Source organism: Camelus ferus, chromosome 12 (genome assembly GCF_009834535.1).
Source record: "Camelus ferus isolate YT-003-E chromosome 12, BCGSAC_Cfer_1.0, whole genome shotgun sequence".
Classification (NCBI taxonomy): Eukaryota; Metazoa; Chordata; class Mammalia; order Artiodactyla; family Camelidae; genus Camelus; species Camelus ferus.
The window spans coordinates 17,385,626-17,408,472 of record NC_045707.1 but is presented as its reverse complement, the minus strand read 5'-3'; the positions used below and the strand labels follow the sequence as shown (position 1 = coordinate 17,408,472).

General features: G+C 52.0%; 1 protein-coding gene across 1 annotated transcript; it reads left to right on the top strand.

Annotated features, from left to right (window-relative positions):
• The first annotated feature begins 4,609 nt into the window (after positions 1-4,609).
• KRT74 (keratin 74) lies at positions 4,610-12,440 on the top strand. The gene is given in 11 exon segments (XM_006182469.3): positions 4,610-4,728; positions 4,730-5,096; positions 5,709-5,923; positions 6,362-6,422; positions 6,920-7,015; positions 7,509-7,673; positions 8,869-8,994; positions 10,050-10,091; positions 10,093-10,271; positions 10,738-10,772; positions 11,231-12,440. Coding segments are annotated over 11 exon segments (1,596 nt in total). The 5' UTR covers positions 4,610-4,624; the 3' UTR covers positions 11,437-12,440.
• Positions 12,441-22,847: the final 10,407 nt, after the last annotated feature.

The window sequence follows — 22,847 nt, the reverse complement described above, 5'->3', positions numbered from 1 at the left end:
GATGGATGCCATCCGGCTCCCTGTTTTCTTAGTAATCTGGAGAGTTTGTATTCACACGTGTGTTGAGGATGGGAGGAAATGACTAGTAGGGATGGAGAGAGACCAGGGAATGGCTTGAGTATTTAAGTTTTACTTGGAGCGATGTTACTTCAGCGACGCCCATAAGCTACTGGAGAATTTGGGACTTTCTACTCTGCAGTATGGTGGGTGATGTTAACGTGATCAGCCATCCAGGTTCTCCAAAACTGTCCAGCTTGTAGCATGGAAAGTCTCATATCTTGGGAAACCCCTCAGTCCCAGACAAAGTAGGCTAGTTGGTCACCCTACAAAACAGTCTTTAGCTGCTCTTGGTCTAGGGTGCTTGCCCTCATCTTCTGTGCCCAGAGCTGCCCCTTTCCCTTCTTACAAACACAGAACTTTCTGCTTCAGTCTCTGCACATCCTCTCCCACCTGCTGTGCCCCCAGCCGTGTGGCTCTGACCCCAGACTGCAGCAGTGAGCTTGGCCTCAGATTTCCGGTGCACGTCCCACCTGCTGTTGGACTTGATACCCCAGGACCCAGAGAATTTCATGCCAGGAAGGTGAAGGGACTTGGGAGGGGGTGTAGAGAGAGGGGGGAAGAGCAGGTGAAATCTCTTGTTTAGGCTAGCTAACTTTCGACAAGGATGGAAAAACAAGCTCCTTTCAAACTGGTTCAGACAGGCTGAGAGTATGAGGTTTCTGCTCTGAGCTCATTGTCAAAGGGAAATCAGAGAACTCAAGTTTCGGGTCCTTTCCCTTTCTAAGGTGCCATGATTTGCCCCCAAGTCTTAGTACTCTTCAAGCTTCCTTCAAGAATCCTTCAAGCTTCTGTCCATTGATGACCTTGATCTACAGATGCTGGTTCCCTTGATTGTGTCCAGGAAGAGTCAGAAGACCAATGGACTAGAGAGAAAAGACTTTGGTATCTGTTCTCAAACTAAGCAGACGTGACGTCAGTTATGTTCATTTGGCATTATCCGTGGCACTGCTTTTTATTTACCTCCAGTGTGGTGTGCAGAGTGGGACTCTTTGCTTCCATGGATACCCTCAACCAAGATGGTGGGAGATTATGGTGCCCAGGGGCTCAGGTCACTCGGGGCTCCCTCGGGCACCTGCCTCCCCTGCAGTTCTCCTCATGCAACAGAGCCTGCTCTTTCATCTAGAGCACAGGCTCTGTGAAGTCTCTTCCCCGGAGGACCCTCATGTGATTCCACGGTGTCTGCAGGGAGAAGGCCACCGTCTTGGCCCACTCCACCATCTCTCTCCCGTCAACCTCTGCTCCCCAAGCCAAACCTGCCCCTCCAGTCCACCTGGGCTGCTCAATGCCTCTGGGATGCTCTGTGCACCTGTCCAATCTGGCCCACCCTCTACTTCCCAACCCCTACCTCAGAAAGCCCAATGTATTTTATTCTGATGTTTAAATAAAATCAGAATTTCAGTAACAGCTTGTCTGAGTCATTCATTTAAACGCATAGAGTTAAACCGTAGCAATAACAACAGCAAAACAACTTTCACATACTTATATTTTGCCTCCTCTGGTTCGATTTCAACATTTTAGGAAGAAGGGGAGTGTCTTAGATGTTTCTCTCTCCACGTCTAGCATAGAGAAATTCACGTAGTAGCACTCAGTTTTCTACTTATTGAGTGAACCTATCTCTTCAAGCCTTGGAACACTCATTAGTCCAATGAACTCAATGACCGGGGTGTGGAGTGTGATGACTAATTAAAGGGTAGCTAACACGGTGAAGATTGGAACTGTCAGATATCCTGCTGTGCAGACCAAAGGCAATTTTCTACAATTAAATGCTCTAGGAGGGGCATCTGTGTTGGTCATGGTCACACTGCTGTCTGGAAATCCCCCTCGGTCTCCTCTTCTTGCTTCAGTGTCACCGCCACCACCACCACGGCCATCACCATCATCACCATCACTAGACCCTTACTGACCAGCCCAGTGCAGGGCCAGGCACACCAAGGCATTCACTGAGTGCTCACAGACTGAGGTCAAAGGGCACCAGGATCCCCCAGCCCTGGTCCTGGCTCTCCCCAAGATGGATGGGCTCAGCTGCTTCTGCAGCTTTTCCTGGGCACCTGACACTCTGCTTTCTATTTACTCTAAGTCTTCTCCAGCCTGGAAGATCCAGCCTCATGCATTACCTGTAAATGCTCTTCTGTGGATGTCCCCGCCAAGAGGTCTGGCTCCCCTAGCAGACTGGGGCTCACACTCAGCCAGGCAGCGAGGTGCAGACTTGGTCCAGGAGACTCCGATCAGCAGAACCATGCTGATTTCCCCTTTGGGGCCCCTCAGTGAAGGTCCAGCTGCTGGGGATTCTAGACTAAAATAGCCCCTCATTAAAGTGAGTTTTTTCTCCCTCTGCCCATCCCCGTTTTGACTGCCTTTCTCTCTGAACCCCAGAGTGCTGTGTTGTCTAGAGCAACTACTTTACGTAAGTCCCCAGTTCAGAGGCAACTTCCTCTTCTCCTGTCATCAGCTCGTCTCAACAACAGATGGAAACGTGAGCACAGGGACTCAGCCCGTGACTGCCGCGCCTGCCTCCTGCATCAGAGAGTCTTTGCATCCATGGCCGTAACTCTTACCTCCATCACAGAATGAACGACATGGTGATGGTTAGGGATGTGGACTTTGAAACCAGACACACTGGCATTCCAGTCCCAGCTCTGATTTGCTAGCTGAGTGAGCTTGGGCAAGTTCCTTAATGCCTCTCAGCCTCAGTTTCTTCAACTGTAAAGTGACATTAGTGACAAGAGGACAAAATTAGAAATCCCGGCAGTGCTCAGCACAAGGCCTGGTGCACCTGACATGAGCAATCAAAGCTGACTCTTTTTGTTACCACTGTCACTACTGTCACAATGGATACTGGCGCTGCCACCATTGCTACCATGACTGCAAGTCATACTTTACCCCCCGCTGCCGGGGAGTGCCTAGCCCACCAGCCCCTGCCATGAGTGTCGTTGGGGGATAACCCTGCTGGATGTCCCTAACAACCCCATCAAAGTTAGCCTCTCCTCCCCAGCACACCTCTGATCCTTTGTTCCCAACAATCTTCTGTTAGTCTACAGCTTAGACCTGGGATTGAGTTCTTTGTGTAGATTCTGCTCACTGCTCTGCAGGCTCCTTGGAGGCTGGGACCTGATGTTAGTCACTGACGTCAAGGGTTTTCATCGTTTGCTGACATTCATTCAATAGCACTTGTGATCTGGCTTAGAAAACCATAAGAAACCACTTCAGTTTACACCCTCGCCTGCCCTACAGTAGGCCTTGCTGGGAAGGCCGGGAGACATGGCACCTGGAGGAGTTTTCTTGCTGCCTCGGGCTGTAGGGAGAACACTGGACAGAAAACACTCAGATGCAGTTTCCAGGCAAACGCTCATCCCCTTTGCCCAGCTCACGGCCCCCTCCTCCCCTCCCAGGAGGGGAACGGTTGTCTACTATCACTGGCCGATCCAGTGGGTCAAACCTCCCGAATTTAGTTACCCAAAGTGGTCAGAACAAGCAGATGTCTGTTTTTGAAATGATTTTTTTTTAACATTTCACCTCACCAGGACGATCTGAGCTAAAGGACTTGTTTTGCCTGTCCCCAAACTACGTGGCTTCCTAAAGCGGTCAAGAAAGCGGCAGAACAGCCACCCTGAACCCAGAAGTGAGACTCAGGGGCTCCTGTACCTTGGTTCCTGGGCTTAGACTGTTTCCCCCAGGGAGCTGGCGGGAGATGTTCTCCCCCGGGAGAGTCAACGTCTCAGCTCCTGGGAACGCTGCATGGCCCGACCTCCTTGGAAGGGGCAGATAACCTCGTCCAGGAGAAAAAAGTCAGCTGCAGAGAGTGGCGGCTGCCTGAAAAGTTTCTCACTGTTGACAAAGCAATTTCAAGGTGATGGCCACCCAGGTCCTGCCCAGTACCGAAAGCTCCGACGGTCCCCTGCTGGGGGGGCATGCAGATCCCATGTGGCCATTCCACCCTCTCCCTTGGCTCTGTTCCATTGCTAGGCAGCTGTGGTCTTTACAGACCCAGTCAATGAACCCTGGAACTTCCTTCTTGGATCTAGATCTTTGAAGACAGCCATTGTGTCCTTTCTGAGTCTCCTCTTCTCCGGCGCTGACACCCCAGTTCCTCAACCAGACCAGATACCAGGGAGCTGGGTTCTCCGGGGAGGAGAGCTGGGGTTTTCTGATGAGCCCTCTTTGGACAAAGGCAGGCATTTCCCCTGCTTCTTGCTAATAGATAAGCAAGAAAGACGCAGCCCTGGAAAAATAAAAGTAGGCGATCTCTGAAGGGGATAACTCTCCAGGCCCCTAATTAGGAGCGCAGATAAATGCCTGATTAGACCGCTCCGGTCTGCAAGGGCAGCACATCCTGCTCGCTGTCAAAGCGCTTTGTTGCTGCGAAGGGCTTGGAGAGCTCCATTCCACAAATGGCCCACGGCCCCGGGCCCTTCAGCAGGAGGCAAGGAGATAGTGGAGGGACGCCCTTTCCGGCGTCCAGGGATGGACGGGATAAAAGGAAGCGGCGCTCCGGGCACCCCATCGAGCGTTCTCTCTCCATTGGTGACTGTATTTCTCCAATTCCGTCAACTCCATCTTTGCCCCCATGAGCCGGCAACTGAGCATCAAGTCTGGTGGCGACAAGGGTGGCTTCAGTGGGCGCTCGGCAGTGGTGCTGAGGAAGGCGGTGGGCAGTGCTGCCTTCTTACCGTGCAGCTGGCAAAGGAGCAGGGACTGGCTTTGGCAGTCGAAGCCTCTATGGTCTCGAAGGGAATCAGTGTAGTTCCCTCAGCGTGGCTGGTGGCGGTGTTCGGACTGGAGGTTACAGCTTCGGGCTTGGCTCTGGGTACGGAGAGGGCCGGGCCAGTGGCTTTGCTGGCAGCATGTTTGGCAGTGTGGTCCTGGGGCCTGTGTGCTCATCCATGTGCCCACCTGGGGGCATCCACCAGGTCACCATCAATGAGAGCCTCCTGGCCCCACTCAACGTGGAGCTGGACCCCGAGATCCAGAAAGTGCGTGCGCAGGAGCGGGAGCAGATCAAGGCACTGAACGACAAGTTTGCCTCCTTCATTGACAAGGTGGGTCTCACAGGAGGATAAGATGGTCTGGTGAGATGTGAGTGATTCCTTGCTGCCTGGGAGTGCCCAGGGCACTGTGGGTGGAAAGGTTGCTGCTGGACCTCAGGAAGGGCTCCCTGATCAGAACAGGAAGAACAGAACTGTGAGCTGGGTAGCACAGAGGAAGAAATGAATGTGTTGCTTTCTTTGGGGATTTTACAGTGAAGGATGGGAAATTGGCCAAAGGGTAGCCCTACCTTGAGAAAGAAGCCATGGAACTCCGGAGGGCAGCTGCATGCATCTCTAGCTCTTTAAAGAAGATAAAAGGCTGACAGAATCAACACTATTCGGAGGGAAGGGCTCATGGTGCAGAAGAAACACCTAGCTGAGACTTAGGAAGTATCTCTTGGTCAGGCAAGAGAAGAATGTGTGGAATCTCCATCTTCAGTGAGTTTTCAGCGATTGGTTTTGTCCAAAAAGTTATGGAATGAGCACTTGTAAAGGATCTAGTTTGCCTGGAATTTCATGAGTGGAGAGTCAGGACTGGAGCCAACAACTTTAGAAAAATCTGTATTATCTGGGGAGGTAGTGGTGTTTGTCCACGGGACACGGTGTCACCCACTGGGGTTCCAGGTGCGGTTCCTGGAGCAGCAGAACCAGGTGCTGGAGACCAAGTGGGCGCTGCTGCAGCAGCTGGACCTGAGCAACTGCAAGAACCACCTGGAGCCCATCCTCGAGCGCTACATCGGCAACCTGCGGAAGCAGCTGGAGGCGCTGTCCGGGGACAGGGTGAGGCTGGACTCGGGGCTGAGGAGCGTGCGGGACGTGGTGGAGGACTACAAGAAGAGGTGAGTGGGAACCATCAAAGGTCATGGGTCATGGTCCCAGGGCTCCTGCACTCACTCAATCTCTGTGCCACTTATTGGGAAGGGAGGGAGCGAGCACCAGGGTCAGGGGCTCACAGCCCCACCTCTGGCTGCGGGGGAAGGACCCCACCTGTCTGGAGAGGACTTCCTATCTGGGTGATAGGAGGGAGTTCTGTGTTTGTTGATCCACTGATTGGTTCAGCAGCCAGTTTGAGGCACCTGCATCTCCTAGGATCCAGAGAGTGGGATGGAAATGAGGCAAGTCAGGGTCAGAGGACGGCCACCATCAGCCTCTGCACTGCTCGCCTCCAGGAGGTCCTGCGAGACCCTGCATCTCGAGCACTTGCCTGGCTAGGGGGAAGAGGTGGTCACTTGGCCGAAGGAGCAGAGGCCTCTATTATCTTCTCTCCTTGCCGACAGGTATGAGGTGGAGATTAATCGGCGCACAGCAGCTGAGAATGAGTTTGTGGTACTCAAGAAGGTAATGGAGAAAAGAGCCTATGGGCTTTGGTCTCTCTTGCACCCCCATCCTAACCAGCCCTGCTCAAGACCCCAGCCCCAGTCTCCTGGGGAGGGGCTGGTACCTAAAAGGGGAGGGAGTCATATTCCGGCCTCTAGAAGTTGGAGAGGCAGGACACACACCCAGGAAATGGATAGTGACAGACAGGAGAGAATTCTGGTCTGGGAATCAGGAAAATCTGGTCCAGCTTGACCTTCCTGTGTGACTTGAGGAAACCCACTCTACCTCTCTGAGCTTTGTTTTCTCCAGGTGTAACACAGGAAGAGCTGGTCTTCTCCTTTCCTTATTCCCAAAGATGCAGTGAATCTAAGAGAAAAGCAGTATTGAGGGATTGTATTCATCAACATGCTTCCTTCTGTGTGCAAAAATTAGGAAATCAGACAGCTTTGGGGGCAGGGGCAGCCAAGCTGATGGGATGAGGACTGTATTGACTGATGGCTCTGGGTGCCTCTTGGCAGGATGCAGATGCGGCCTACACAGTCACGATGGAGCTTCAGGCCAAAGTGGACTCTCTGGACAAAGATGTCAAGTTGCTCAAGTGCCTGTACGATGCGGTGAGGACACTCCTACCCCTCCCACACCCTGCCCTTTCCATCTGAGGGCTTCACCTGGCTCTTCCAGGGAGACACCAGCAGGAGGGGTTTAGGATAAAGAGAATGAAAGATGACTTGATGGAAGGGTGCATAATTGTGCACTAGGAGACCATGGGAGTGTAGGATTCTGGTCCCCAGAGGCCATACACACAGGAGACAATCCTCTCGGGGCCACATTAATGACCTTGCCCTCAGGCAGGAAAGAATGAACCATGACATCCAAGCACAGATTCTTGATTCTGTGAATTGTAGGCAGTTTGTCCCACAGCCTGCTGCCCATTTGGGGGTGTATGCTGCCGTGTGAGCCTCTACCTCAGCTCCGACAGACAGATCTCCAGTGGGCACTTCTTTTCCCCACTTTGGCCAATTCTGCCAGGGGTCACAGGCCCAGAAGACTGATGGGCAGAGAAAGGAGGCGGGGAGACCTTGACTCTGTCCTCACCTCTCAACTCAGGAGATGGCCCAGATCCAGACTCACACCAGTGAGACCTCCATCATCCTGTCCATGGACAACAACCGGGACCTGGACCTGGACAGCATCATCACCGAGGTCCGCGCCCAGTACGAGAAGATCGCCCTGAAGAGCAAGGCCGAGGCCGAGGCGCTGTACCAGACCAAGGTGGGCACCGGGTGGGTCTCCCTCCTCCACCAGCCCTCCTTTCCTGGGACAGGACTGCTCCACCAGTGAGTGTGAGAGATCCCTAAGTAGATGTGTTGAATGAAAGAAGGGTTATAACCAATGCTTTAACGACATTCTGCTCAAAAAGGATTCTTGGCAGAGACTGGTATCAAAGATAAATCATAAAACTGGTACAGATGGGCATTTCCAACAGAGGGGACAGGCAATCTTCTGATGGAGGAAAAAAGGGAGGTGTTCCTGCTATAAAACAGGGAATAGGGTCATGTCACCATGGGCAGGAGAGTACCAAATATGGAGGCGAAAGGCTGCAGGTGACCTGGGATGGGGCAGGGAGTGAAGACGAGGATGCTGTGAGCTTTCCTCTGACCAGCATGGGAGGACTTCCAAGAGGGAAAAATGGAATTCTAGGAGTCTTCTGGGGAACAGGAGTTACCCTTTGAAGTAAAACCCCTCTGGGCTGTCACAGAGCAGACCCTTTACGTGGGCACTCCCCAGGGCTTCACACCTTCCTGGACATGGCCATTAAATCCCGCCAACAGCAAGGATCACAGGTTCCTTGGTCCCCTGTCTGTGGCTGTGTCATCCCCTCTCCTCTGGAGGACTGGTCCAGGGAGAGGGGAAGATCTGAGCTGTAAGTCCTGAGCCGACAATCCCAGCACCCTCTAGGGTACATGAGGTCTTTGGCCCAGACCCTCCGAGAAAGGGCTACAGAAGGATGGAAGTTTCATGGGCCCAGAGACCTCATCTATCTTGCCCACTGCTGTATCTCCAGTACTTGGAGCAGAACCTGGTCTTTAAAATATGCCTCTGTAAAGAGGTGTTAAATCAGTCAAGCGAGTCAGAATTCTTCTAATGTTTTCAGAAGTGTTCAATAAATGTGAATTGCTTCTTCCCTTGATCCACCGTAGGAAAGACTGTAGGCAGGGAGATGAGAAAGGAGGGTAGGCCCAGCAAATAGGTTCTACTTAGAGAGACAGGTGGGTTTCTTGGGCAGAATCAGCACCAAACAGCTGGAAGGATGCCCAGATCCTGGCTCCATGACCTGCTCCAGGGCCACCTCCTCGGCTCGTTCCACTGGTGGAAGTATTTGATCAGGACCCTTCCCCTACCTCGGGTGGGTGGGAGTGGGAGGAATACCTGTCTCCTCATCCACTTTCTATTTCTGGGAAACCAGATCCAGCAGCTGCAGCAGGCAGCCGGTTGGCATGGTGATGACCTCAAACACACCAAGAACGAGATGTCGGAGCTGAACCGGCTCATCCAGAGGATCCGGTGTGAGATAGCAAATGTGAAGAAGCAGGTGCGCAGCCACCCCGCGGAGACCACCGAGGCTCAGTTTCGCCCTCTGTGATGGAGAAACTGGAGCCCTCCCTTAGCAAAAAGCAAATCTCCCCCTCCTGGCTTGGGAACCCCTGGGCCACCCACAGCCCCTCTTCCCCACCCCTGCGGTCAGAGCTGGCACCCTGCTAAGAATTGGAGGGGCCTCAAGCTGATTTCATCTGACTCTGACTGTTTAGCTTAGGAAACTGGGCTGGAGAGGGAAAGGGACTTGCCCAGGGTCCCCAGCTGGTTATTAACAGAGCCAGGGTTAGGCTTCAGACGTCCTCTTTCTTTTTACCATCTTTCTCAGACTTTGGGTGCAACAAACCTGCCCCATGCCCCCTTCAGTTGTGCCCCTCTGAGGTTGGGACCCACGCCTCCTTCTCCCACTGGACACTCAACATATGCGCAGGGTGTGGGGCGTCCGTTTGGGACCACATTAAGTTCCTGCCCTCCTGGTCCTGGTGGCCAGTGAGGATGCCTGCAGATGCAGCTGTCTTGGGTCCCCTGCCTTGCCCTGTGGAGCATTGCCTTTCTGCCTGGTGGGGGGGGGGGGGTCCTGTCTTACTTACCATCTGGTTGGTACTTGCCATCCCAGTGCTGCTAGATGCTCGTTAGAACCCAAAGGCTCTGTCTGAGGTTGTGGGTATAATTTCAGACCCTCAACCTCCTGCTCTAAGGGAAACATCCCTTACTCATTAGACCAGACCTGAGGAGCATTTAGACAGACTCTCCCTGCAGAGTGCTGGAACAGTCCAGAGCCACTCACTCTTGGTGCTAATGAGTAGGAGGTGTCCCCTCTGCAAGATGTCCTACAGGCAGGAATCCAACCACAGTGGTGCCTCGCCGTGCTGTCTGATCCTTGGTGGCGTCCTAGCTGGGGTCTCAGTATGGTTCTCCAGGACCTGGTAGACTTGGAACCTACAGTCCATTGGTGGCCTCCAATGGGGCCTTCCATGGGGATTCTGCTACCTAACCTATAAGATCTAAAAATTATTTTATGTTCCGATGATCTCCTCGTTCTTTGCTTTTTAGTGCTCCAACCTGGAGACAGCCATCGCCAACGCCGAGCAGCTGGGGGGACAACGCCCTGAAGGATGCCCGGGCCAAGCTCGATGAGCTGGAGGCCGCCCTGCTCCAGGGCAAGGAGGAGATGGCCCGGCTGCTGAAGGAGTACCAGGAGCTCATGAGCCTGAAGCTGGCCCTGGACATGGAGATCGCCACCTATCGCAAGCTGCTGGAGGGCGAGGAGTGCCGGTGAGGGGGAAGAGGAAGGGGAATGCTGGGTGCCAAGGGAGAAGGGGCTGTAGGTGGCTCTCCAATGGGCTGAGGGGCCATTTGGGAGGCAAAAGGTGAAAGACAGCAGTGCTGGTGACATGAACACGGAAGGGATGCTTTGACTGTTGAGCTCAGTTGCAACTTCCTACAAGGGGAGGTCAGACACGAACCATGAAGCACAGGAGGTTGGGTGGTGGAGTGAAAAGAGCCAGTGGGGTCAGATGGATCTGGGTTTCATGACTGGCTTTGCCATATACCAGCTGTATGGTCCTGGTCTCTGTGCCTCTATTAGCTCATCCATAAATTGGGGATTATAATCTCCATCTTGTGGATTGTTGGAAGGAGAATTCAAATGATAGGCATATAAAAGCAGGAGCCCATAATATTTAGCAGAATCTAGACACTTCCCTGTGGGTTTATCTTTCTCTAATTTTTGGAATTACAGGATGTCTGGTGAGAATCCCTCCTCTGTGAGCATCTGTGAGTATGCCTGGAAAACAGGTTGGGTTGGGGATCCCAGCTGGATGGGAAAGCTGGGGACCCTAGGAAAAGGCGATGCCACCTCCACTCATTGTCTCCGCCCATTCAGGAGCTTCTGGCACTGTCTTGTGAAGGTTCTCTGACTTCAAAGGAAGCCCATTTGCCTTTTGTCCCAGGGAAGCAGTGCCTGAGGTCATGCACACACCATTTCCTTCCTGTCTTCCTTCTGGGCTCATCATCATCTTGGGCTTGGGAGCCAGATGGCTTTAGAATCTCCAGGAGGGCAGAGACCGTGTCTGTCCTGTGCGGTCCTCATCTCACAGAGCCGGCCATATAACTGGGTATTGATCCACCTTTGTGGTGTTTCTTGACTGCTGAGGGCTGCTGTGGGATGAGGCGGTGGCTCACTGACTGACACTGCCCCCCTCCTTCCCCTGTTCTTGGCTCTCCCTCCCCAGCTGTCATCAGCAGCAGTACCAGCGGCTTTGGCTACCACCCTGGCTCCTCGGAGAGCGTCGACCTTGGGGCCAGCGCCACGGTGGGCAGCTCCGGCAGTACCCGAGGCGGGCAGACCAGGGCCAAAGGAGCACGAGCGGGAGACCCCGAGGACTCCCAAGGCGAAAGCGCCCCAGTCACCGGCCCGGCCAGGATAGCCACTCCGTAAGCCCCACGTCCCCACTCACCTCAGCACCTGGGAGAAGAGACGCTCCTGCTGCCGCCCTGCCTGAAGATGTCTGCCACGCCCACCCCTCCCTCCGAGTCCTGGGACCGCTCGGCCACCTGCACACACCATGGCTTGTCTCCCTGTCAAGTTCTGATTGGCGCCATCACCTCCCCATTTCCTCTGGTCCCGTGCGGACTTTGTGACTGCCCCTCTCCCCTGCTGCCTTCAGCTGGTAGGAGGCTTTGGGGCACAGGCTGTAATTACTTCCTTGGCCCTGGGAAGCTGTGATCATCCCTGGAGAGAGAGAAGAGGAGGGAGGACAGGGAGAAGGAGGGGTGGGGCAGGAGAGTCGGGGTAGTTTCGTTCTGTGCTTCGGTGGAGTCAGCAGTGGTGCACAGGCTTACTTCCGGTGAGCCCGGAGACGTGCAACCAAGAGGTGACAGCTGCTCCTCTATGTTAAGCTCCCATTACATGCCAGGCTCCCTGTTTCCACGGCCTCTAATTCTCACCCAATCCTGCAAAGTAGACGCAATCAGCATCCTTGGGACAGATGAGAAGCCCCAGCCTCTGAGAGGCCGCAGAGCTTGCCCCCATCACTCACTGTCTGCCAGGGTCAGGAGTAGAGCCCAGGAAGGGCCGACTCCAGGGTTATGCGCTTTCCATGGCACACTCGCGCCTCTTTAACAAAGGGAATGTCAGATTCATGGTTCTTCTGATGAGGGTAGCTGACTTAGGTTGCCTTTCTGTTAGTGGGTATGTGGTTTCTCTTTGGGCCTCTCTCTGGGGCTGTGTCCTGTAGAAGCTTCTGATTCTCAATTCCTGTTGCCAGAAGCTGTGTTCAGTGAAGGGAGTTTAATCTGTCTCTGGTGGTACCGCCCAGTCCAGAAGTCCTAGCTCTTGTTGTAAATGTTTCTAAGAATGGCAACACTCAGTTCCTCCTTTGCTTGAGTGAAGAACTCTGAATTTCTGCTGCGTATTCAATAAACTGCCCTGGAGTAATGTGAGAGGTGCGATCCTGTCAATGTGTCAATCTCTCCCAATTGCCCAACCCCTGATTGTGATGTGCCCCACCCAGAACATGCGCACAAGCCTTTCGGGGAGCCAAGAGGCAGACCAGAGCATGGAGGCTGCTCTGGAGGTGATCTTAGCCTGATAGGAGAAATGGACAAGTATGCAAAGCCGCACACTCATACAAATCAGGGAAGGGCAGCCCAGTGCGGCAGTGCTGAGAAATGATGGAATGGAGAAGCTAAGCAAGGAAGGCTTCCTGGAGGGGGAGGCATTTAATCAAATAACTAGAAAGGTGGGCATATAGACTCCTGGAGTCAGAATTTAAATCATACCTCACAATGGGTTTGGGCACAGGTTTTGTGGGCTTGTTTTGGGGGGTGGAGGGAAGGTGGGAGGTCTCAGATTTTCTGAAGTTGGAAGTAGAGTTTGGCCAGCAGAATTCAGCCCTCTTGTCAGCTTTCTGATCAGTCTTATGGTAAGGGTGTGACCAGAGATACTTTCCCCTGCAGTCCTCAGGGCAACGAGGTGGGGTCTTGTAAGGGCAGGGCCTCTGGTCCCAAGCTGCCACCTCCATTGACCTCACTGTGCCTTTTAAGTATTAAGGTGTGAAATCTGTGTCCGTCAGGATATAATAAACCTCGGGAAGCACAAGAGCCCAGGAGTATGGAGGGATTCCTGCCCAAATGCCTCCTTCTGATGTCACTGCTGTCATCACTGTAGGTACTAGGAATAGTGCCTCGGGGTCATGGGGGTTCCGTGGCTGCTCCACCACTAACCAGTCGCCTGTCATGCTCAGAGCGAACCAGTGCTTCTCAACCTTGTGGGTCATGGACCCTTTTGAGGTCTGATGAAAGCTACGGACTTTTCCTCCTGAAAAGTCTACAGAATATGTCTGTCTGCATGTTCAGAAGTTCACAGACCCCTGAAGCCCATCTGTGGACCCCCTGGGTCTCGTACACCAGGACAAGCTACCCCTAAGGCCTTCCAAGCACTGATGCTCTGCCTTTCCCAAAAGACCAAATTCCTAGTGATCCAGTAAGAGGGGCTGGGGTGAGGGGGTGAGTGGGACCCATACCCTGAAATAATCTTTAGAGGAATCTGTGACCCATCAGTGGATGGTCTCCCCCAGGGTCCCAGTGCAGGCATCCCTTGACTGCTGGGCTTGAGGCCTGAGTGCTGCGCCCAGCCCCGGGTGCGTGGTGAGCAACCCAGAGACTGCGGGATGTGCTTTGGGGGATGGAGGTTACATGTCCTGTGCTGGGGTGTTGAGGAGGGCAGAGGGCAGCCCCCTTTATGCAGCTTATCCGCCTGAGAGATGGGGAGTCTTTGTCATCTGGGGCTTAATTAGGATCCTGAGAATTGTGCAGGGTGCCTGTGCTCTTGCTTTAGGACTCAGCTTGGAGGTTCCTTTGAAGCCCAAGACAGAAATCATGGAGGTGGGACCAGTGGCGATCAACTTCAGGTCTGTGGGTCAGACTTCAGTGCACAGGGCAAAGAGACCGGAAGGAATGGGCACGTGTGGCAGTGTTGGTAGGAGAGCAGCCCAGGGCAGTGAGGGAGCCCCACACTGTCTACGAGGGTAAGCATCTGCTTCCCTTGCTCTGTGTAGACCTCCAGTGAAGATCCCTCTGGGAGCTGAGTCATCTGGCTGGATGATGCTCATGCCCATCTGGTTCTTGTGCATCCACTGCCATTCACATCTTTTGTTATTGGACAACTTTTACTCTTCCTTTGAGATTCTGTTCAGGTATTCACTCTACGTGGAAGATTTCCTGAACCCCCAGGCTGAGCTGAGTGCTTATCTTCTAGGATCTTGCAGTGCGCAATGTTCACCTCCACCGTAATACTTCCACAGGTGATTGGGATGATCTCTGTGTGTGACTGATTCCATCACTACCAGATTTGGGGGCCCCAAAGGCAAGGACTGCTCTTATTCTTTGCCGGGCTTAGCAATTTGTAAGCACATAAAAGAGCTTCATCAAACAGACACATGCAGAGCATGATGTTCCTAGAATCTTTCTATCCAGCACAAATGTGTTTAAAAGATTTTGGGGGGTTAAATCCATACATCTATGGCCATTTTGACAAGAATACCAAGACCATTCAATGGAGGAAAAAACAATCTCTTCAATAAATAGTCCTGGGACAAATGGATTTCCACATACAAAAGAATGAAGTTGGACTCCTATTTCACACCATATACAAAAATTAACTCAAATTGGATTAACAACCTAAATCTAAGAGCTAAAACCATAAAACTCTTAAAAGGAAATGTAGAGGTGAATCCTCATGATCTGGGATTTGGCAGTGGATTCTTAGATATGGCACCAAAAGCCCAGGAAACAAAAGAGAAAATGGAGAAACTAGATTTCATCAAAATTAAAGATCGCTGTACATCAAAGGGCATTGCCAAGAAAGCTGACAAGGTAACTTACAGAATGAGAGAAAGTATTTGCAAATCATATATCTGATTAGGGTCTAGTACCTAAAACACATAAATAACTCTTACAACTCAATAACAAAAAGACAGACAACCCAATTTTAAAATGAGCAGAGGAATTTAAGGGACCTTCCTTCAGAGAAGATACACAAAAGGCCGACAAGCAGACGAAAAGATGCTCAACGTGATTAGTCATCAGGGAAATGCAAATCCAGACCTCAAAGCTGTGCTGCTTCACGCCCATTAGGATGGCGGCAATAAAAAAATAATGGAAAATAAAAAGTGCTGGTGAGGTGTGGAGAAACTGGAACCTTCGTACAGGAGGGAATGTAAAATGGTTCAGCCACTGTGGAAAATGGTTGGGCAGTTCCTCTGAAAGTTAAACATAGAAATATCATATAACAGAGCAATTTTACTCCTAGGTCTATATCCAAAAGAGTTGAAAACAGGTGCTTAAACATATATATGTATGTGCATGTCCATAGCAGCACTGTTCACGATAGCCAAAAGTGGAAATAGCCTCTGTGGTCTGAACATGTGTGTCTCCCCAGAATTCATGTGTTAAAATCCCACCCCCAGAGATGATGGTATTAGGAGGTGGGGCCTTCGGGAGGCGCTTATGTCACGAGGGCGGATGCTAAAGAGAACTGGCAGTCACAATGTCTGTGCCCTGTCTCCTGGAACCTCCTCCGCTCTTTCCTGCCCCTCCTCCCTGCACCTCTCCTTCCGCCTTTGACCTTTCCATTTCCTGATCTTTGTGAACATTCCAAGCTTAGTTCCAAGCGTGGTATAGAGTAAGGCTTTAACTGACTCATCCATGTTCATTGGTAGAGAAAGTCACACTGAAACGGATGCTCTGAACTTGAGAAGTGACCTTGTCCATCCTCCTGCCTGTGGGAAGTGATAATCTTTCCGGCGCAGCTAAGTAGAACCTCTCCTGCTTTCATGGTCTCAGGGACGTTGAATGAGTGAATGAATTTGATTCTGTCAGTTGGTTTCCAGCTGGGAGTCACCACATCCCCCAAGGCTATTATTCTAAAAGAATATAATAAAAACAGGACAACTGACTCTTGCTAGTTGCCCCTAATGGAGAGGAATGGAGACATGGACGTCTGAGGGCCATAGCTAATCCAAGGTGGGGCCCAGCGTCAGGTGGACTGTCATCAGAAACCAGGGACTCTCGCATAGACACATGCTCATCCACTCAAGTGGATGGCCCAAGTCTACAGAAGGCACTCAAAATACTTAACAACTGGTACAATCAGGCACGAACCCATCACAGTAGGTGTCAGCTACAGACAACCAGGACAGCTATACTAGTCCCTACCGGGTGGACAACATCCTGCTCACGTCTGTGTTCACAGTCACTGGCACACAGATGTGCACCCCCACATGGCCTCTGACACGTGTGGGAGCACATCTGTCGGCTGGCCAGCAGAACTCACAGTTCATACCACAAGCCCCAACCTCAGAGGGACCTGTTTGATAACTTTAGGCTGGAGGGATGCGCACAGCTCCTGGGCGATAGGGTTGTGTGCAGAAAGCTGCAGCTGACCCAGGCAGGGCTGAGGGGAGGTCTCTTAGCGGAGGGGTGTCTTGGTTTGTCTTTTTAAAGATATCTTTAATAAAGTTTTTTTTTTATTGAAGTGTAGTTGATTTACAATGTTGGTTTCAGGTGTATAGCAAAGTGATTCAGTTATACCTATACACACATACATATTTTTTTAGATTCTTTTCCATTATATGTTATTACAATAAATTGAATATAGTTCCCTGTGTTATATAGCAGGTCCTTGTTGCTTATCTATTTCATATATAGTAATGTGTATCTGCTAATCTCCAATGCCTAATTTATCCCTCCCCACCATTCCCCTTTGGTAACCATAGTTTGTTTTCTATGTCCATGAGTCTGTTTTTGGCTTGTAAACAGAATTTGTATCATTTTTTTAAGATTCCACATATAAATGAGATCATATGATATTTGTCTTTCTCGGTCAGACTTCATTCAGCATGATAACCTCTAGGTCCATCCATGTTGCTGCAAATGGCATTATTTCCTTCTTTTTATGGCTGAGTAATATTCCATTGAATATATATATCACATCTTCTTTATCCATTCATCTATCAACGGACATTTAGGTTGCTTCCATGCCATGGCTATTGTAAATAGAGCTGCTGTGAACACTGGGTGCATGTGCCTTTTTGAATTATAGTTTTCTCTGGACATATGCTTAGGAGTGGGGTTGCTGGATCATATGGTAAGTCTATCTTTAGTTTTTTAAGGAACCTCCATACTGTCCTCCACAGTGGCTGCACCAGTTTACATTCACACCAACAGTGTAGGAGGGTTCGGTTTTTTGGTTTGTCTTAAAGAAAAGAACAAGTCTGGGACACCAGCCCAGAGCATGTCATCAGGGAAAAGCATGATGCATGTGAGAAACATGCAATGGTCTTACGAGCACTCCTCACCCAAGCCCTGAAATTGCCTTCAATTGAGCAATTGTCTTCAAAAGAGCAAAGCAGGCTGTGAAGGGGAGTGGGGGTCAGATCCGCTGGCTGGAGGGCCTGGGGCAGGAAGAATAGTGTGGGAAGAGCAAGTCTGTGCTGGGGAGCTCAGTTTTCTACCCTGTGGTTCAGGTGTCGGAGGGAATGGGAACCGGGCTGTGGGAGGCTAGAGTCGGCTGTGTACACCTGGAACAGGGCAGGCACCTGCACTGGACATTCACACACAAGAAAGCCAGGACCGGGTGGAGGCTGAGGATGCAGATTGCAGTCAGGCTGCCTGGGTTGGACTCTGGTTCAAATCCTGGTTCCGCTGCTCACTAGCTGAATGAATGCGAGTAAGTTACTTAACTTCCTTGTGCCTCAATATCTTCATCTGTAAAATGGGGATAATAACAGTACCTGCCTCACAGGGCTGTTGTGAGGATTAAATGAGTTCATATATGTGTAGTGCTCAGAGCAGTGCCTGGCAGAGCTCGCACTGTGTGTTAGCTGTTATTATTATTATTATTACTGTTATTATCACTATTATTATTTACCAGGTGCCTCCCATTCACCTCAGGGAGTAGGTGGAGTGGATGTTAGTACCCTCCTTCTTAGAGATGTTGAAACAGAGGCTTAGGAAGTTGGAAGACCTGCCCATGGTCACACGGCAGGACCGGAACCTGGGTCCTCAGAGTCCCAAGTCCACATACTTCGCCAGAGGCTTGGGGTGGGGCTAGAGGAAGGAGATGGCCAGAAAAGCTCAAAGGGGATGGTCCCGGCCACGGAGCTGAGCGAGGAGAAAATGAGGGGGATGGGGTTACCCTGGCAGCCAAACGGCAGGATGGGAGAAGAGCCGAGTGGCCGGCAAGACAGCCTTCCTCCCACCTTTATATCCCAGCTCCTCTGGTGAGGTCACCTTTGGCCTTGCCAGCTGCAAACCTGCTGACAGCTGTCCTTCCCCCGATGCGTAGCTTTGATTGTGGCCAAGTCCCCCTAGGAACTGCGCACCGTCCAGCTGGCTTGGGGGTACGTGCCCTGCCCGCCCGAAATTACAGGAGGATGTAGGGGGATGAGGAGGGGGAATTGTGGGGGATTCACAGACAACAGGCTCATTTCCTGGGTCCATCTGCTGAGGAGGGCTGGCTGGGCCTGAGCTGATGTCATCCAAACAGACTAGCTCATTCTCTCTAATTTTGGAGACAATTACTTACTCAGAGAACCACCTGCCCTTCTCTCCGTGCCTGCAGCCTCTCTGCATGACCTCTCACTCCCAACTCCTACCCACATGGCAGCTAGATTCTGCTTTCTCAAACATGTATCACTCAGGCTCTGTCTGGCTCCAGAGTCCTCAATGGTTCCCTATTGCTCTCCCTGTCGTATGTGCAGCTTGGGATCTAGGATCCCTCTACCCCTTTACTCATAATTACTCCACCCTGAAGGGTCTTTTCCTCACAGATGCCCTTCCTCCTGCCAGCCTGGGCTGCTTTCACCATTCCTCACTGCCAGTCTACCCAAGTCTTTTTCACTTTAAAGACTGGAATCCAAACCCCCTCCTCCAGGCAGCCCTTGTGGATTCAATGTCCCTGGTCTTGCCTCTCCTTTGTGCGTTCCCTTTGCCTCTCACCCAGCAATTACTCTCGGGTTGTACCAGATTTTCTCACCCTTCCCTCTCTGAGACCTCCTCTGGAGACTTATCAGACCCCAGAACAATGAGAAGGGGGAGTCAGTGGGTCCTGTTGGAGGCCGTGGAGCCACACAAACGTGCCAAACTGATCATTGTCCAGAAGTAAACACAAAACTACAAAGAAAGCGACAGATTGTGTAAATGGAATAAAACATTTTGGCCATAAAACCAAGGGCCATACAAATGTAATTTATTTGACAAGGAATTTAAATTTTCCTTGAATCTTCAAGCTAGATATTCCTGATAACTTGAGGATGTGATTCTCTGATCTGACACACTTCGTCCCACCAATTCACAGGTGGGTTAAACTGCAGCTCAGAGATGCCCGTACCTGGCCAAGCATCGCTCAGAATCGGATTCCCACCTCAAAAAGGTGGGCGACCCTGGTACTGTGGAGGGCGTCAGGGAAGATGAAGCTGGAATGTGGGACATTGTAGATCACACCCTCTGAGAGGTCTCCCAAAGCTGGGGGCTCTGTTTCCTCCTGCCCCTATGTCTCCCCAGGTCTCAGTTAAAGTGAGGGCAGGACCTTTGGAACCTTGGTGACCTGCCACCCTGTCCTGGTTTTCTTCAATCCCTCCCTTCCTCCCTCTTTTCCTCCAGGAAAAACACAAGCACCCCAGGAGCCCCACCTGGGCCCACCCTTCCTGTGGGTGGCCCAGAAGGCCTCTCCTTCCTCTGCTACCATTATCCTCATCAACAACATTGGGTGTTTCATTCCTAATGGTCACTGTCTAATTACCTAGTTTATGCTAAGGTGTTAATGACTTGTTCATAGCTTGATGAGAGGTTTTTCCCAAGGATACCTGTGTTTGGACAGATCCAGAAAGCTCTCTGAGGGCAGAATAATTTGTCTTGCCTCCCTCAGCACTTGGTGGGGGTTCAGTGAGTTTTTGATAAAAGGATCAATTCCAACCCACTTCATGTTTGAAAAGGGCTTCCTGCCGAGTCTTGTATGTGGGAAGTACTTAATAGACAGTGTCTATTAGTGTTTCGAATGGTGAATTTTCCATGATCATAGGTGGTCTGAGTGGAGACATTCCTTGAGCTTGGGACCTCTGGGAACACCAGCCCTTCCTGGTCCCCCAACAGCAGGTGTCACTGTATGGGACTGATCTAGACACCCTCTGCCAGAGGAGAGGAAGGAGGGAGAGGAGAGGACAGGCCGATTCCTAAATTCTACTTTATGCTCTCCTTTTGGTCATTGATAACATTTATGGAACACTGAATATGTACCAGGAACTTACCAAGGCTTTACACGAATTAACACCCGTAATCGTCACAGCTACCCCACGTGGAGATATTATCCCAGTTAGAATTGGGAAGCTGAGGCTTAAAGAGGTTACGCACCACTGGGTGGTGGAATTCAGACCCTTAGAACCAGCTCCCGGAGCCTGGGTTCCTGCCTGGTGCCATTCGAGGTGGATGCAGACCCAGGAGCTTCCCCAAAAGGCACCAGCCCTGCCGTTTCGCTGCTGCTCCAACAACTGTCAGTCCTCTCGCACCTGGGAAGGGATGTCCAGAGGCTGGTCACGGGCCCTGAGGGAAGCTATGGAAGGAGGAGTCGAGTGGGGGACATGGAACCCTCACCCAGGCCCCTGGCCCTAGGGAACATGGCTGCCTCCACACAGGTGTCAGTGGACAGAGGGGTTCAGGGCACCGGGAGGACATGGGGCTAAGTCCACGGTTTAAGCAGGATGTTGAAAGAGCAGAAGAATTTGGGTCAGAAGAGACGGGATGAGAAGGTGCTCTAGGCTGAGTAATAATATTTTGGCAAAGTTTTGGAGGTATTTGAAGATGAGGCCCATGGGTGACCTGGCCTTGGCCGGAGTAAGGCGCACATCAAACACACAGCCAGCAAAGCCATCGAGGGGACCATGTGAGGACAGGGTTCTACGAGCTGTGACAGCCTTTGGTGCTATAGCACAAGCTCCTGTGTCCCCGGCACTGGGCACAATGACTGGCACACAGTAAGTGCTCCCAGAGGTTTACGGAGGGAGAAGGGGAGGGAGGGAGGCATGCAGTAGGTGGAGGCTGATCTGGGACCCTTCCACTCTCCCCATAAAGGAAGCTGAGATGACATGTGACGCAGCCTTCAGAGGAAGCTCGTGGGAGCTGCCCACAGAGTCACATGCCAAGAACACACTAGGGGCTGAGGGAGATGGGAGAGTCAGACCGGGGAAATGATGACCTGGGAAGACCTCCGGGAAGAGGGCAGGACAGGGGAGCAGCGGAGCAAGAAGGAGACAGGGAGAATGGACAGAAGATGGAGAGGAGGGATGAGGCTGGATGGAGACAGGAGAGGGGAGAGAGAGAAGTGAGGGAAAGAAATGCTGGTGAATCAAGAAGACAAATCGGCAGGGGGAAGGCTGGGGAGGAGCGCAGGGGAGGGGGAAGGAAGGGATTCCAGGTTAACCCCCTAAACAAAGTGAGAGAGGACACACCAGCCTGGCCCCAGATTCCCCTCCATCCTGTGGTCACACTCAACCCACCCACAGGGCCCCAGCAGAGATCTCTGGGCAACGGCAGTCTCTAGGAGGAGAGCTGGCCGTGGGCAGAACAGGGGCCACAGCAGCAGCGACGATCATCGGGGAGCACTGGGGTCCACTGCGGGAGCCAGTGACCCAGCAGGGAGGGGACGGCAGGCAGTCTGGGAAGGGATCACAGGACTGTTTGGAGCAGGAGGCACCGTGCTCACCGGGCCACCCTTCTTGGCCAGACCTGCACTCCTGGGGAGGCCCCAGCCCGCCTGAGTTCTTGGCTTGCCTGGGTCCACAGGGATGTGACGAGTCCAGTCTCATCTTCTAAAGACACAGCTTTATTCAAACTCTAAACAGGTAGTTCCTGTCCTCAAGTTGCTCCTGGTCTTATTAGCAAACACACATTGGAGGAAAGACAGAAAGAATGACATGGACCCCCTAGATGGCTTCGCCTGAAACCCCAGGCCCTGGGTGAGCCCCTCTCTGCTGTATCTGCGCCTCCTCCCAGTTGACTCCGGGAATTTCTCAGCTACCTGCCCAACTCTGTCCTCCTCTTCTCTTCTTCATTCTGGCCAGTGCTAGCAGGGCTGGATGTCACTTGTCCCTTGAGTAGCCTCTAGCCTGCCTTAGAATGGGAATTGGGAAGAGATAAAGTTTGGCGATCCCACTTCCTGGAGAACTTGCAGAAGCACCAAGGTCCCCTGTGTCCTCAGCTGGCTCTCGCCTGGGATGCTTATGACCCAGGGAGAGAGAGGGCCACTCCATCCCTAATAGCCACCCCAAGAGGGCTGCTGTCCTCTGTGGGTTAGGAGAAGAGGCCAGCAGTGGGGTGTGTCTCCAGGAGGCCTGGGGGAGGGGTGAGCAGCTGAATGAATGGCCCTTCTCCAGGAGACAGGAAGACACAGCTGTGGCTGCAGCCCTCACACACTCTACCCAGCAGCCGGCCCTGTCCAGGGCAGTTCATCCTCTCCTGGACCCCCAAGAGGAAGCCCACAACCGAGAGAAGTTTCATCAGGAGAGGGATGGTGACAAGCCAGTGACATCCCCCTGGAGAGGCTGGGGCCTGGGGCAAATTACCCTGTAACAGCAGGTTAATTAATTAGATAAGACCCAAATTACATGAGCAAGGCTTGCAAGGCCAGCAATTTGAAGGTTTCGTGTTGTCTCAGAGGTGGAGAGGCTTGATCTCTGGCTCAGCACAGAGAAAATGACTTCTTGCTCCCAGGCAAGCCAAACCCACGAATTAAGCTCTTGACTGGCCAGCCACGAGCCCCAGTGCCCAGCACATATAAAGGAGGGCACCTGCCAG